Below are 16296 nucleotides of genomic sequence, written 5' to 3'. Positions count from 1 at the left end.
AACTGTGCACCCTTATCCATTGCCGAAATCAGGAACCAAATTCAGACTAATCAGGACTATCATACATTAAAAATAAGTTTTCTTCAATCCCTCTGTCTTGCAGATTTTAAGCCCTGTTATATTTTCTCCCCTAACACTAACCCTTCCCAATTCATCAGTGAAAGCAAAGTTCCTGCAGAGCAACACAAATGAACAGCAACTAACCTTGCCAGAATGGGAAATTAAAAACCTGCCAATACCTTTTTACAGCCACCATTACCAAGGCTCACAGAACACTAACATTAAAATCTGCATTCCAAAACATTCTAACCTCAAAACATGGCGTACCTCATTCAATACATCCAATGCTTCACGGAAACTAGATGGATGAAACTAGTGAATCACTATGCACCAGAACGAATTAAGAGGTGCCAGCAATCTCCTCCCCCTCCCTCTCACCTGACTAATAACCTGGTATCTGGCTTTTGTGGTTTCTTGCTGTCTCTCAATAATCCCTGTTCCACAGATAAAAAAACCCAATTTTTACTAATTAAATACCAACTACCAAGTGATATAACCAATTAACATAATTTCATTCTAGTATAAACAATTATGTCCTAGATTTATTTTATTTAGATCTCTTTTAAACTGGGGAAGTGTGACTAAACTGAAAGCTTGTCTGTTTCTCCCCCACTGTACTGATTACTCTTAAGTATCTAAAGCAATCGCTTTTACAATTTCTGCCCAGTCCTTTTTAATATCCCAGTGTTCAAGAAATACCAATAATTAAACATCCCAAATCAAATTTGAGGATATAGTGGTTTTGATGTAGCACAATAGGTAAGCAAGCAATAAATAGTTTAATACTTCAGTATTACGTACAGCCTTCATACCTGGTTTTCTCTGGCCACTGTAGCTAGGTCATCTTGCAATCTTCTGTTTTCTTTCAGAGCCATTTCCTTTACTCTTTCTGTTTCTGCAAGCTCTATGTGGGACATATCAAGCTGGCGATGTAAGCTAGATATCTCATGGTCTCTGTTGCTCAGCATGTCCTTCATCTGGCTATCAAGTGGAAATCTTATTTAAGTTGTCTATTCTTATACTATACCACATACCACTGGAAATGATCAGTCATGGATTTTGGATACACAAACTTTTTTTTTTTTTTTAAAAAGGTAAAATTCTTGCTCTGAAGGCTGACAAACCGAGTCTGAACATAAACATAAGCTATGGATGTAAAATGTCAATATGCACAAATAAAATGGAATTAATCTTCAACTTTGAAGATGTATCTGGTAAGATGTATCTTATTATGCAAACACCGATTACAGATACTTATGTTTATCTGTGTTTGGTAGTGGTTACAGTATGCTAGCCATTGCATATTTTATAAACCGTAAAGGAAGACAACAAGCTTACACTTGAAAGACAACAATCAAAAGAGTAAGGAAAAGATTAAATGAAAAAGTAGAAATATAAATATGTGTGAATTTAAGTAAGCTTTTGCATTAGTTTTTTTACCACAGATACTCCGTGCATCAATGTACTAAATATTCAGTTACACTGGTCTTCAGATGTTTAAATATTGGTGTTTAAATATTTTCTTTTAAAAAGGTATAGTTTTAAAAGTCATGCTTAAAAAGAAGCAAGAAGGAAAGATCAGATGAGCCCAGCTAAAAACTACATAATTGTATTTTAATTAAGACTGTACCGGTAGCTTAAGCTGGATGAATTAACTTGCCAATAATTAAGAGTTCAGCTCCGAGTTTTACCTGGGTCAATCTAATAATATCTAGTGGAGTTGTTAGAATACTAAAAACTACCTCTTAACTGAGAATTAAGAAACGTTACCAATTTCTGAAAATAAATATAGACAAACAACTGTTAATGGCTGTCTTAACAGTATCTTGGCAGCCTGCAATACAATTGCAGGGGAAGCCTCTTCAAAAGTTGTGGACATCTTTCTCAACACACTACACTCCTTTACTTGACTTAAACAGAATTAACTCCATTTCACCAAAATAACTAAATTAGTCATCTACTTTCACTTAAAATAAAACCACTGAAGAAGGCATCCGAGTCTTTACTTACTCTGCTGAGGACTCCAGCTCAGAGAGAGTTAGACGTAAATGAGTAATTGTTTTTTCCTACAAAAATAAAAGCAAAAGTTGTATTAGGTATTATTCTATTGCAACATAACAGGATACTTAAGTTGAAGAACTTTAAATTTAAACCTTTATTTAAATCCTTCACCAATAAGTAACTGCATCTTTGCACATTCAAATTTCCAAGCTTCTTTTCTTTATTGGGAAAGGATTGTCTTGTCATCAAAAAAGATGGAAGACAGCTATAGATTGTCACCTCAGGCTAGAACCTTATATCTCAATAAATACCTCCAAGTGCAAAATGCAAAAAATACTTCTTCATTTTCTTGGAGTGTCATAACAATCATAAAATGCTATTGAGCTGGCAAATGACTCTTTGTATTGGGTAGGTCCAAACACAGTGTTTATGGGATGCCTAGAGCTCTGCACAGGCTTTGTCATCAAGGCAAAAATGTCTCCCTAAAATGTAACTGCTTTAAAAATCCCCAGATGCACTGTGAAGTAGTACTTTTACTGCACATACCTTGTTAGCCAAGTTGTCATCTAAGCATGCAATTCTTTCTGTTTTTTCATCTACGGTTTCTTGAAGACTGTCCTTTTCTTTGTCCAAAACAGTAATAGTACTTCTAAGCACATTGACTGCTTCATCCTGTGAAGTGCTCCTCTGATTTAACCTATCTATAAATAAAAGAATAAGTACTTTCTATTTTAAAAACAGGGAATAACCATAAAAATAACTAGCAATTACCTATTTTCTCCTCTAGCTTTACAATTTCTTCTTGAGCTGACTGCAGTTCATCCTTTTTGAGGGACAATCGGTGCTGTAAATCTTCAACAGACCTCTGGAGTTGGTCATTTAAGAGCCTGGAAAAATCAGTATACAGTTGAAAAAAGTTTGGGACCTATTCAAGGTCATCAACTTATTGGCTCTTCACAGTTGCTCCAAATGATGGAAAAGTTTCACCATAACCTTATGATAGGGTTGTGTCATACCAACCAACAGCACAGGGTTGTGTCATACTAACCAATCCCCTCTCTCCGTCTGGGAGAGAGAGGGCTGTTAAGGATTGCTGAGGCCAACATCATGTCGTGGTTTAACCCCAGCCAGCAACCAAGCACCACGCAGCCGCTCACTCACTCCCCCTCCCCACCCAGTGGGACGGGGGAGAAAATCAGGAAAAGAAGTAAAACTCGTGGGTTGAGATAAGAACGGTTTAATAGAACAGAAAAGAAGAAACTAATAATGGTAACACTAATAAAATGTTAGCAATAATAAAAGGATTGGAATGTACAAATGATGCGCAGGGCAACTGCTCACCACCCGCCGACCGACACCCAGCTAGTCCCCGAGCGGCAATTCTCTGCCCCCGCTCCCCCCAGTTCCTATACTAGACGTGACGTCCCATGGTATGGAATACCCCGTTGGCCAGTTTGGGTCAGCTGCCCTGGCTGTGTCCTCTGCCAACTTCTTGTGCCCCTCCAGCTTTCTCGCTGGCTGGGCATGAGGAGCTGAAAAATCCTTGACTTTAGACTAAACACTACTTAGCAACAACTGAAAACATCAGTGTTATCAACATTCTTCTCATACCTAACTCAAAAACATAGCACTGTACCAGCTACTGGAAAGACAATTAACTCTATCCCAGCTGAAACCAGGACACACCACTTGGTTGTTCTGGACCCCTGCAGCAAGTCCACCTCAACAGCATTCCAAAATGGAGCAATGGAACCTCAGTGGAATCACCATGACAATCTGAAACATTAAATTCCTCAGATTTCTGTTACTCTTCATCATGTAACTCTTGTTACTCACATCTTTTGACTCTTGGCTTTATAAAGATTTTGATACGTAGCTCACAGCAGTGATTATCAGCCACACCACATTTTAAGAAGCAACCAAACTGACAGCTACAGTTCTGATCCTACTTTAAGAAATACAGAGGCTGAAAGATGTATGAAACCATCTACCTACACAGTTGGTTTGCTTAGCAAGAAATACCAAAGTGACCTAAGAAAAAAAGAATGCAAAACGAAACTCCAAAGTAATTAAATGGATTATTTACAAAACAGGTCAGGAAATAAACATCCCTCTGAAGTGGGATCCCACAAAAGCTAGAGAAGCTTTTTATTTAAAAAAAAAAAAAAAACCAACACCAATGTGGAATACAGCATGTCTGCAGATAAAGATTACTCTCACTCAGTTTAGAGTGAAGCTTTAGAGGGGGAAAAAAACAAATGGGAGCAGGTCCCAAACAAAGCTATAACGAATTGCCACCATGCACAAAATAGAACCAAATGCTGAAATGACTGTAACCCTACTCGTTTTCTCCTCCTTTTTATAATACCAATGCTTTCCACTAAAATTATAAGGAACCTTACAAGATATTTCATTTCTATGAATGTTGTCACAATTTGACCAACAAATATACTAATCATTTTACTAACAGCCTTCTCTGCGTAATTGTGAGCATTAGATGAACTCCAAGGCCTGCTTCTCAGCTTCAGCTCTTCCTAATTATCCACCCTGCTATTGTACTGTTATACAGTGCAGTATAGTACTGTTCAGGTGTGGGCAGGGTTGCAGGGTGTGAGCCACAGACCCTGGTTTCCCTTGTAAAACATCCAAAAGATCTCACCTACAGCATTACCTATCCTGTAGTGATCTCTTACATCAAAGGCTGTCATTTCCACCTAAACCAATTACCAGATTTCCAAATTTCTGCCCAGATTTATTCAAATTTCCACTTTCTCTAAGCCGCCTTTCTATTCCATCACATCTAGATAGCTGATGGAACCTCTTTTCTAAAGCAACTTTTAAAAGAGTGCAGCAATGATCCTGCAAGTTTAAATAGGCCTTAAAAATACATGAGTATACTTGATCCTCCAGTTCTGAGCAAGTTGGTCAAATCCCCAAAGGCTGTGTCTATGGATCGCAAGATGTCAACTCTCAACACTGTAGTATGTATGTGATCGTACTAGCATATAACAGAGTGATACAAGAAAAGTAGCTCAAGTAAAATGCCACTACAGAATGACTCTCCATGAACTACTCAATTGTGGAATATCAATGCCTAATGCTTGGCAAAAATTTTCAGTATTACTGACAACTCTGTAAAATCGACACAATTTGGCCCTACTGCTGCAGTTGCAAAGGCATCCATCTTCCTTTTAACAAACAGCAATTGGAAATCCTTTTAGAGATTTTCTGTTCTGCTACATTCACAAGCAGAGAACATGGTTGTTAGATGAAGCAATTCTAAAAGGAGGAGAAAATTTTCATTTGCAATTAGCCATAAAAATTACCAGTATATCTGATCTTCAACTAAGTCCAGGAGAAGCTTGCTGTGAAAAGCCACCACAGCACTTTCCTTACTCATATTTACCTTTCCTTAAGACAAAAACAGTACCAAGTGGTTTGGAAATATTTTATGGTCTTTCGCAGGAACTCAACTCTGCTATACAGTCACAGAACAAATAACATTATGTTAGCATCTGTGAAAGACCACCACATTCTCTATTAGACTTACTGAAGTGAGCAAATCTCAGCTTTAAATTGAGAAGAATCATCAGATGTCTGGGCAAGTTTACTGGACTTCAATTTTAATTCATTTTCCAAAGAGTTTATTCTTTCTTTCAGGATAGAGACTGTAGTCTTTAGTTCACACCTTTCCATCTCAAACTGCAATTTGAAAAAAATAACCAAACATGTTATTGTTGTAGAAAGCTATCACAACTTGGGTTTTAAATAAATTTAAGTTGAAAACAGCTAACAAAATTAATTGCTTGAAAAGTCGATCTGATTTTAGAAGTAATAAAATCTTAATTCCTAAAAATGCACTTACTCCTTGAATATTATTCTCCAGTTCTGAAATATCATGCTGCATCTTTGATTTTTCAAGGTTAGCTGCTTCTTGCTGAATCTGAAATAGAAATATAGAATTACATGTAATAAGATACACATTTTTAGATTTAACCATAGAAATTTAAGCTTACCGTTTAAGAACACATTGCTCTACATTCTTAGATGAATGATCAAATGCAAAGTTCTCTCTGTAAAACTACAGCACATTAGCTGAAAAATACACCACTGCAGTTCAATATAACATCACTGAGTATGGTTTTGGTTTTTGTTTTTTAAAGAAAAAGTATATTTATATTTAGTCCCAACCAAATTAATATTTGTGAGTTGTTGTAAAAAGATTACTGAGCTGAGGGCCATATGAAAGGCCATATGAAAGGCTGCAAGCATGTATAGCCTAGTGTCCTAAGCTGTTTGAAATTAATTTATGAAATTATCATTAATATGAAATGTAAATCAGATTACAAAGCTAACTGGTCTTTCTCCAAGTCTATGAAAAAATTTTTTCAAAATTATTTGTCTGTTCTCTGATTTCTGTGCATAAATGCAGTGAAATTATTAAACGAATTCTCAAACTTCCTAGAAATGCCTGAGATGAGTGTTTTTGTACAGATATTTCAAAGCGGCACACATACAAAACGTTGGTAGTCACCTACAAGAAGAAAGGATGGAGCTGGAAGCACATCTCTTCCACTGCATGCACATGCTTTAATCAAAGAGGTCAGAGTTCCTGCTACTGCATACAGGTACACTACAGTTCTCTGGTTTTGCAGTAGTAAATCAAACTATGGAAATATTTATTGTACAGTCAATCTTGATATGTGTTGTCTTTGGATCAGTCCATTACTATGATTTTAAATTTCTGAATTTTCAGGATGTTTTAAGAAACCTGTATACATTATAGTAATGACCCAATAAAGAAGTCAGGGAACCACCCTCCCTGCCCCCAAATCATATGCTCTTGACTACAACCAAATAAGACGTTAATGCACATTAATACCAGACATCAAAAGGTCAGAGTAACAGGAAAATTATTGCATTAACAAGTATTTTTTTAAAGGTTAAAAATAATGAAACTTGGATTGCTATGAATTTAGCAACTCATATATTCACACAAATATTCTGTGGTTGGGGCTTCATATCTAGGTTCTTCACACAAGGTGATGCCATGCTTGCCCTCAGATACCTAAAGCTTATGTTCCTCTCCCTCTATCCCCACCTAGGAACTGAATTTACAAGGATAATTCAGATAATTCATCACGCTTTCTAAAGTGAGTTTGAAATCAGAGAAGTTCAAAAGTTACTGAAGAGGGCAACTGACAGCCAGCCAGACACAAATACAGCATTATTGTATAAGCCTTCCCTACATGCCACCTCACTGTAAGCAATGAAGCTATAAAAGCTCACCTTTAATTTTTCTCTGAGGCTTTCTTTTTCCGCTGTTAGTCTTCTAAAGTCAGTCAGTGCAATGTCTCTTTCTTCTTCCACACGACTTTGAGAAACTAAACTATGTTTTGCTTCTCTTCTCATCCTGTTCAATTCACCCTGAGACTTTAAAAGATTTTTATTTGTTAGTACACATAGATTGCAATTAATACAGTGTATACACTAACAAAAAAGAAAGTTTCAATGCTGTTATTACAATAGAAGTGGTATTATAGTCTTATTTTTCCCTAGATAACTAGAATATATTCCCTAAATCACGCAGTGGCATGACAACTTATGCTGCCAACATACTCCTCATCCTTTTACTGTTCCAAGTGTAGCCTAACTTCACTCTGTTTTCTTATCAGTTAACTACTACTTCTTCCTTGCTTTCTAGCCTGTATCCTTACCCAACTTTTTCATGCATTCTATTGATTTTTTCCCCCGATCTTTCTCATTTCTGAATGCCAGTACATAAAGTTATAATAGCTTTGAAGTTAATATGCTAACTTTGGAATACATAATTTTATTGACAAGTAATAAAAATAGGTATATATTTTATTACTCTAGGTTGTACTCTAGTAGGTCTATACTCCTCAAGTTCTATTATAGAGACAAGTTTTTTCATTTTAAATAAGCAACAGTACAACAAGTGTTACTTGGTTATTTCAATGCCAATTATAAACAATCTCTTCTTACCTGCTCATAAAGAACATTTAATCTATCTCTTTCCGCAGTCAATAACTTGACATTGGATTGAATTTCTATCATGTGTTTTTCAAATCTGTCTAACATGGACCGTAGCTCATCTCTTTCTCTGGCGATCAATCGAAGATCTTCACTCTGCAAAATGATTAATAAAATTTATGTTAAAATATACTAATTAAAATATTTGGATAATTAATACAAAAAAAAGAAAGAACTCACACTATTAGTAATACATGAAAAAATATATACATAATAAATCTTAATTGCAAGAAAAAGCCTGGCATTGGTGTTATAATTTAAACAATAAGAACTAACTGTTAAGGAGAAAGAGCGAAACAGCTAACAATTAGATTTCAACCTTTTACTGTTTATCATCTAGTTTTATTTATTTCAAACTGATCAATAATTACTCAATATGTTACTGTAAAATGTGAGTAGGAAAATAAAATGCAAGTTTACTGGAGTTTCTCTCAGTTAATTTTTTATGTTAAGAATGTAATTTTAAAAATACTACAGTCCTTTACTGTTACTGAATTAAAAAATATATTTGATAGCTCCTTAAATGGTTCTACAGTATTTCCATTATTTTTTCAGCCTGTCTTGACAGCAGGAACTTTACCTTTTCTGGAGTCCTACGGCTTGGGCTAGGCCTTCGTTTTATCATTTTCTGAAGATATTCTAATTCTCGCTTATAATAATCTCTGTCGTCTTCTAAAGTCTTTACAAATGCATCTAGACGAGATGGAGATTTGTCTCCTAGGGCTATACCATATTCTAATCTCATTCGCTCTATTTCTAGGACAAGTTCTCGTTCTGCAGAAAAAGAAATAAAAATAACTGTATAGGACCTTCATGAATTTCCAAAAGACATTTGCATTTGGGATGGACTAACTCCCAGCAACCATCTGGGCAGCAAATCTGCTGAAAAGGAGGTAGGCTAAACATGAGCGAGTAGTGTGCTTTGGAACCAATAGAGGCCTAACAGTATATTGGGCTGTATCAGTGGAGACACAGACTGAGGGATGCGATTATTCCCCTTTACTTAGCACTCATTAGATCGCATTTACAATATTGTGTTCAGTTTTGTCCCTCTAGTACAAAAAAGATGTTGATAAACTTGAGTGAGCCCAGGAGAGGCCCTCCAAGCTGGCCAGGGAGCAGAATACTTGCCCTGTGGGGAATGGCTGAGGAAACTGGGCTTGTTCAGCCTGGAGAAGAACTGGGGACACAAGAGCAGACTGACAATACCAAGAGAGGGTTATAGCGAACATGTAGCCAGTTTCTTCACAGAGGTACGCAGTAGGTAAACAAGGAACAATGGTGATTAATTGCTACATGCGATCACAAGCAATACAGGGAAAAAAATTTTTACCCTACGAATAAACAAACATTGGAATGGGCTGCTTAGAGATATTGTGGAATCGCCACCCCTGGAGGTTTTCAAGATCCAACTGGATAAAGCTCTCAAGAAATGCAGTCTGAATTCACTCCCTCAGAAAGACAGAGAATAAAAACAGTTTTGGACAAGAGAAATTATTTTGTATGAAACTGCCATAGCATTAGTATTAGGACATCCTGTGGGATCACAGTAAAAGCTCAGCTTACAGTTCTCATGTACAGAATGAAAACATGCTTCCGTGAAAAAAGTTTTCACTTCAATTCTGACTGAAGACCTACAGTCTTCTTTTAATTTACATATATCAAGTCTTTTAGTATTATTAACTGTATCTTAACTAGGTAAGGTTTTCTATTTCAAAAATTATAGGAACATCATTTACAGGAATCTACATTTCATGCTCTACCTTTTATTTCTAAGTTCTCTGTTTTTTCCGTCAGCCTCTGTTTCTCTTGTTCAAGCTGGTTTAACAACAGTTCAAGATTCTTTTTATCATCTGCTTTTCCAAAGAGTTCTTCATTCAGTCTCTCATTCTCCCTATGACATGAGCACAACTCCTGAAGTAACAAGTATTATTACAAAAATTAGAAGTGCCAATAGAGACATGAAAAATTATTTAATATTTGGTTAAACTTTTACTATTTTAACTTTTAATATTCAACACTGTTTACTTCTGTTTAACCTGTTTTATGCTTCAACATTTGTTAAAGGCCATCATTGTTTTTATACTACATTTTATTACCTCAGAGTAAGCATTACTTTTGACGCTGTTTGCAATCAGTAACAAAACAAGCAAGATTAACCCTTGTTTAATTCAAGAAACCAACCAGAAGGATAGTGGAATACAAACATGGAAAAAAGAAATAACTAAAGCAAGAAATAGTTTTTAATGGCATTTAGTAACACTGTTGGTGTTAAAGTACATCACAATACAGCATCTCAGTCAACCCAACCCTGCAGCTCATCAAATACTATTTATTTGGCACGTCTTCTATCTGGTGCCCTGAAAATGAAAGATTTTTGTATTCACTAGAAATACTAAAACAAAACACTGTACTCAAGTAACACAAAACTTGCTATACGCTGGAAATAGTTTGGTCTTCAAGGAATTAGTAATACTGATGTTTTTCATCTGGGCTACTATGCTTGCTTTCTGAGTGAGCCAAATATTGCATAATTATTCACATGCTGATTAAGAGACAAAGTAGTTTCTAAAGGAAGAAAATCCACTAGGATGTCATAACCCATTTGTGGTAACAATGGTTATGTTATGGAAATTACAACTTCAGACAGCAGAAATAAGGAAATATACAATAAGGACATAGTCAACCATACTGTCTACAGAGGTTTCTTTCTGTTTATTTTTGCAACAATATGATGTAGCTTCTTTAGCTCTTTCATTTATTAATTAGTAATTTATTACAATAGAGTTTTGGGTACTATAAAAGTTCTTGTTAATTGTTAAATTGTTAATTTTTTTAACAAATGAAAGAACCATGTGGATGACAGTATGATAAAAATGCTACAAACAAGAAATTAAAGTATTTTTACTTACTGATTTAAGCCTTGTTATCGTTTCTTCAAGATCCTGTATTTCACTGTGTTTTCTTTCAATTTCTTTCTATCAACCAAAATTAACCTATATGTTAGAAGTTACATATTCAAAATTACAATTCCTTAGTTACAAAAAAATTAAGGAAACAGACTATTTTGTAAGAAATAAAGTATAATTAGTTCCTTGTAGTCCGTCAAATTTTAAGTAGCAAAGCTCCTATGAACTGAAAGTACAAAAAATTTGTGGTATACACACCCATGCTCTTTTGGAGGACAACAAATAAATAAATCATTGCATGACTCCTCATAGAAAAAAATCCTCCAAACACAGGCATCACTGTTGCAAATATCTATTACCTATCAATAGTTTAAGTATTTCAGAATTATATTTCATACTAAGCTAACAGAAGGAGGAAGACAGGTTGCCTCTCAACTAAACTCTTTTCACCTAATACAGTAAAGAGACAAAATTGCTGTGATTAATCATCTTTCAGTGAGAAATTATGTATAATGTTAAGTAAACTGGAAAAAATATCTTTTTAATTTTCCTTTACAAGCCGATAGGTCATTTGTTGCAATTAAAAGATATAAAGCCACCTAAGAGCTGAGCAGATCCTTCACACTGTAACACGTTAGTGATTACCTTTGCTTCTCCTATTTCCTTATCTGCAGTCTCAAGCACAATTTCCTTGTGTCTTTCCAACTGCTGTGCCAAGTGGTCTATTTCATTCAGCTCTTGACATAGTTCTTCATTTTTATTGCTTAAATGCACTACCTCACTAGTCACATTTTGTTTAGTGTCCAAGAGGTCTTGAATGCGATTTTCAAGTTCTTTGTTCGTTTGCTGAAGATATTCAACCTGAAAGGTATTTTTCATTAAAACATTAATATGTATTGTTAAACTAGGTAGCAAAATTTCCTCCCCATCTTCTGAAATATAGTACGTCTATATCTATGGTAAAAAAGGGACATCCTGTTAAAAATGGCAAGATTTTCTATTTTTAGAACTTAATGTTTATCAACATGAAAAAATACGATTTTACAAAGGTGAAGGGATTAATAACTACACTTTTCTCTACCTAGTCTCCAAAACCTGAGGTTTATTTTAAAAACAAAGTACTGAAAAGCAGAGATCTGTACAGAAAACTGTCTTGGGCATCAGTCTGGTAGACCCAGTGTACTCAAGAGTTTCCCTAAATTTCACAAGATATGAGGACACATTCTTCTCTCCACCTTTGTAGTATATTTGCTAGGCTTAGTCTCACTGATACTCCTTCATGAAAGTGAAGTTTTACAGCTCAGATTCCCAAAACCTATCTTTCCCCCAACATATCTTGGCACCTTAAACACAACATCCTCAGAAATCCTGCTCATACAGACATTGTTTTTCCCAGTATACTCTCCCTGAGAGTAAAGGGAAGACAGGCAGGGATGTAGGGTAGAAATAAAAAATATACACAGTAAGTTACACTACCCAGGAAAAATGGGAGCCTGAAGCATCTTGAAAGATTCAAGATAACAGAGTTGCTCCACTGCCATCTCCACACAACCTTCCTCAAACTCCAGAAAGAAGTATTACTGGAGACACAGAAGAAAGTCTGAGCCCTCTCATAGTCACGAATACTACTACATAGGGATATCCATCCATTTATTGTCAAGAAAGAAAAGTGGTATATTGGCACTGAGCCTGAGCAAATAGTCTTGATGGCCCAAAACCAGCTTTATGCAGCTCTGGTCTCACTCTCCGTACAATCAATTTATGTTCAGCGTGACTTACTAATTCAGGATCACTGAGCACAGCTGTACTGCTTCCAAGTCATAGCTCATTCTGTATATTTGCAGCACTGAACCTAAGCTAAAACTCTGCAATGTGGCTCTCATGCCACTGTAAATCATGCACAATCAGTATACAAAAACCTCTAACTCAGTTGGAAAAACAAAGAATTGATGGTATAAATCAAGACGGGCTTCACTTGATCTGTATTCCAGCCTGTCCTGGTGTTTTGTTTTGGGTTTTTTTTTTTTACATCCTCATTCTGAGACCAATATTGAATGCATGTGTCCTAGTTTCAGCTGGGATAGAGTTAACTGTCTTCCTAGTAGCTGGTGCAGTGCTATGTTTTGAGTTCAGTATGTGAAGAATGTTGATAACACACTGATGTTTTCAGTTGTTGCTCAGTAGTGTTTAGACTATAGTCAAGGATTTTTCAGCTTCTCATGCCCAGCCAGGGTACCTGACCCAAACTGGCCAACGGTGTATTCCATACCATGGGACGTCCCATCTAGTTTAGGAACTGGGAAGGGGGGGGCAGGGATTCGCCGCTCAGGGACTGGCTGGGTGTCGGTCGGCGGGTGGTGAGCAATTGCCCTGCGCATCATTTGTACATTTCAATCCTTTTATTACTACTGCTGTCATTTTATTAGTGTTATCATTATCATTATTAGTTTCTTCTTTTCTGTTCTATTAAACCGTTCTTATCTCAACCCAGGAGTTTTACTTCTTTTCCTGATTTTCTCCCCCATCCCACTGGATGGGGGGGAGTGAGTGAGCGGCTGCGTGGTGCTTAGTTGCTGGCTGGGGTTAAACCACGACAGCATGCTAATATGCACAGTAAACACCTTTATCCTAAACTTATCCTTTCCTTGCGAGCCTATGTTGGAGTAAAGGTGGGGACCATTTGAATTCAGTGAGGAAGATTCCCCACTATCTGATGAGATTATCTGCAGGACAATTCCTTATCATAAGTACAAATATCATTGTTAGTTCCTAAAAAATAAATTGTATGTACAGGGAAAAAATAAAAGAAAATAACTATTTTCAAACTTGGTGAAAACAGTGTATTGTACAGAAACTTTCTGAATACTCTCAGATTAACATTACTATGTACAGATGTGAGTTCATAGAATTCTTTACCAAAACCATTCCAATAGACTTTTAGAACAAGAAATGAAATTTCCTTAGACAAGAAACACTGCCAACTGAAAAGCAAAGCAAGTTAAATTGACTGATTTTATATCTAATAGTGATTTTTTTTAGAGCTAGAAGTTTTGTGGGTTTTTTTAGATTGCTAGTATTTTTAGTTTTGACTAAACAATAATAAATTCATTACCTGCAAATTCAAATGGGCGATAAGCTTCTCATTACTTTTACTTCTCGATTCCAGAGAGATAACCTCATGAGAACGCCCACCATCCAATGCTAACACTAGGCGCTCTATTTCTTTGTCTCTTAGCTCAACCTTTGAGGGGAAAAAAAAAAAAAAAGTTCTTTGGTATCTTCTATACCATTGAATAGAACCTTTGTTCAAATAAACACCTATATAACATTCAGTAAAAAGATATGCACCTGCCAATGCAATTTTTATCTTTAATATCCTTTTTTTAAAATAAAATTCTGGATTTTTCTGAAAAAAGTGATTTCTTTGAAAGAAAAATAAATGAATCTAATAGAATTTGTGAAAAAAAAAAACAAAAAACCTGACACAATTCTGACTAGATTATTTTCTTGAAGAGAAACCAACAATTTTCATTTAAAGTGAAGTTAATGAATGTTGGAACTTAACCATCTGAGACTAGCATTTACATTTAGGGAAAAAGCTTTTACATCAGCTAATTCAACGACTATTTCAGTCACTGAAAAAGACAGGGAATACTGGAAGAGGAAAATCAAGATGTGAAAAAAAAAAAAAAAAAAAAAAAAAAAAAAAGAGGACTGTGTCCACTCATCCCCAGATATTGAAAGATATAACAACATACAAACAATCGATGCGATTCCCTCACTTAAAGGTTATACATATCAATCCACTCTAATTAAAATACTGTAAAATCTGTTGTTTATAAATTAACTTTCAAAAATAAAAAATTCAAAAAATACAACCAGTCCAAACAGTGAAAAAAATTATCCTAAGATATCCAGATCAAATTACTATTTTGGACCAGTTAATGCTTCTGCACTAAAAAACCCTAGACATACACAAATTCTACTTACGATCATCAAATTCAGCTTATTTAATGTAATTTTAATACAGAAAATATATCAGCAAAAGCAGCGGACAAGTATTTTATCATTGCTGCTACCTCCAAAAGCAGAGGACAGAAATAGGTCAATGTAGGCAAGTCAGAATAATTGTATTTCACCAGCCCTACAATGCATTCCCAATGAGGATAAAACACAAATTACAATCAAGGCCACTGCAATGGCTACTGCAGCCAAATAATAATAATAAAAAGAAAATAAATCTGTAAACATACCTGTTTGCTATAATTTTTCATTCCACGTTCAGATATCTCCAGTTTTTCCTGCAGCTCTGTTACTTCTGACTGAAGTTCATGAATTCTGAAATGTAGCAATATACTGTTTATGTGGATTCATGGCAAAATCATATGTACACAACAATTCAATATTAGTATTTTCTCTTTGCTCCTGAATGTAAATATTTCATAAAAAAATAGTCTTCTTCATATAAAATATGAATGTAGAAGCCATTGTTTGAGATATTGTAGCAGGTTGACCTTGGCTGGCTGCCAGAACCCCCACCCAGCTGCTCTCTTCACTCCCCCTCCTCAACAGGATGGGGGAGAAAATAAGATGAAAAAGCTCATGAGTCAAGATAAAGACAGGGAGACATTTACCAATTACTGTCACAAGCAACATACGACTTGACTTTGGGAAGCTTAATTTAATTTATCGTCAACTAAAAATAGAGTAGGATGGTGAGAAACAAAGTCAAACTAAAAACACCTCTGCTTTTTTTCCAAGCTCAATTTCACTGCTTCAGTTGCAACTCTTATACCTACCCTCTACCCCAAGTAGTGCAGCAGGGGTGGAGAATGGGAGCTGCAGTCAGTTCATAACACTTCGTAACACTTCAGCTTTGCTGCTCCTTCCTCCTCACATTGTTCCCCTGTTCCAGCATGGAGTCCCTCCCACAGGATACAGTCCTTCATGAACTGCTCCAGTATGGGTCATCTCCTCATGGTACAGTCCTTCAGGAGCAGACTGCTCCAGTGTGGGTCCCTCATGGGCCACAGCTCCTGCCAGGAAACCTAATCCTACATGGGCTCCTCTCCACGAGCTGCAGTTCCAGCCAGGAGCCAGCTCCATGTGCTGCAGCTTCCTTCAGGGCATATCCACTCGCTCCAGCATGGGGTCCTCCGTGGGCTGCAGTGTGGAGATCTGCTCTCACACAGTCCTCCATGGGCTGCAGGTGGATATCTCATCTGATGTGGTGCTTTCCACAGGCCGCACGGACAACCTGCATCACCATGGT

At 36.2% G+C, this 16296-nt stretch overlaps 1 protein-coding gene across 4 annotated transcripts in view; it reads right to left on the bottom strand.

Moving 5' to 3' along the window:
* The window catches only part of CEP135 (centrosomal protein 135), a 42365-nt gene that overhangs the window by 16296 nt on the left and 9773 nt on the right, over positions 1-16296 (bottom strand). For all 4 annotated transcript variants that reach the window (XR_012650156.1, XM_075026340.1, XM_075026331.1 and 1 more), the window contains 14 exons: positions 15278-15362; positions 14137-14265; positions 11670-11885; positions 11028-11093; positions 9879-10029; positions 8696-8889; positions 8068-8211; positions 7351-7494; positions 5927-6004; positions 5612-5763; positions 2833-2948; positions 2608-2762; positions 2071-2126; positions 873-1041 (listed from right to left, as the gene is read on the bottom strand). Coding sequence is in view for 3 of the 4 variants with exons in the window: in XM_075026340.1 (XP_074882441.1) it covers positions 873-1041; positions 2071-2126; positions 2608-2762; positions 2833-2948; positions 5612-5763; positions 5927-6004; positions 7351-7494; positions 8068-8211; positions 8696-8889; positions 9879-10029; positions 11028-11093; positions 11670-11885; positions 14137-14265; positions 15278-15362 (1855 nt within the window). In the remaining variant the exon portion in view is untranslated. The remainder of the gene's footprint in view (positions 1-872; positions 1042-2070; positions 2127-2607; positions 2763-2832; positions 2949-5611; positions 5764-5926; positions 6005-7350; positions 7495-8067; positions 8212-8695; positions 8890-9878; positions 10030-11027; positions 11094-11669; positions 11886-14136; positions 14266-15277; positions 15363-16296) is intronic.

This window comes from Buteo buteo, chromosome 1 (genome assembly GCF_964188355.1).
Source record: "Buteo buteo chromosome 1, bButBut1.hap1.1, whole genome shotgun sequence".
NCBI lineage: Eukaryota > Metazoa > Chordata > Aves > Accipitriformes > Accipitridae > Buteo > Buteo buteo.
The sequence above is the reverse complement of the archived record's forward strand: the minus strand, read 5'-3'. Positions and strand labels throughout refer to the sequence as shown.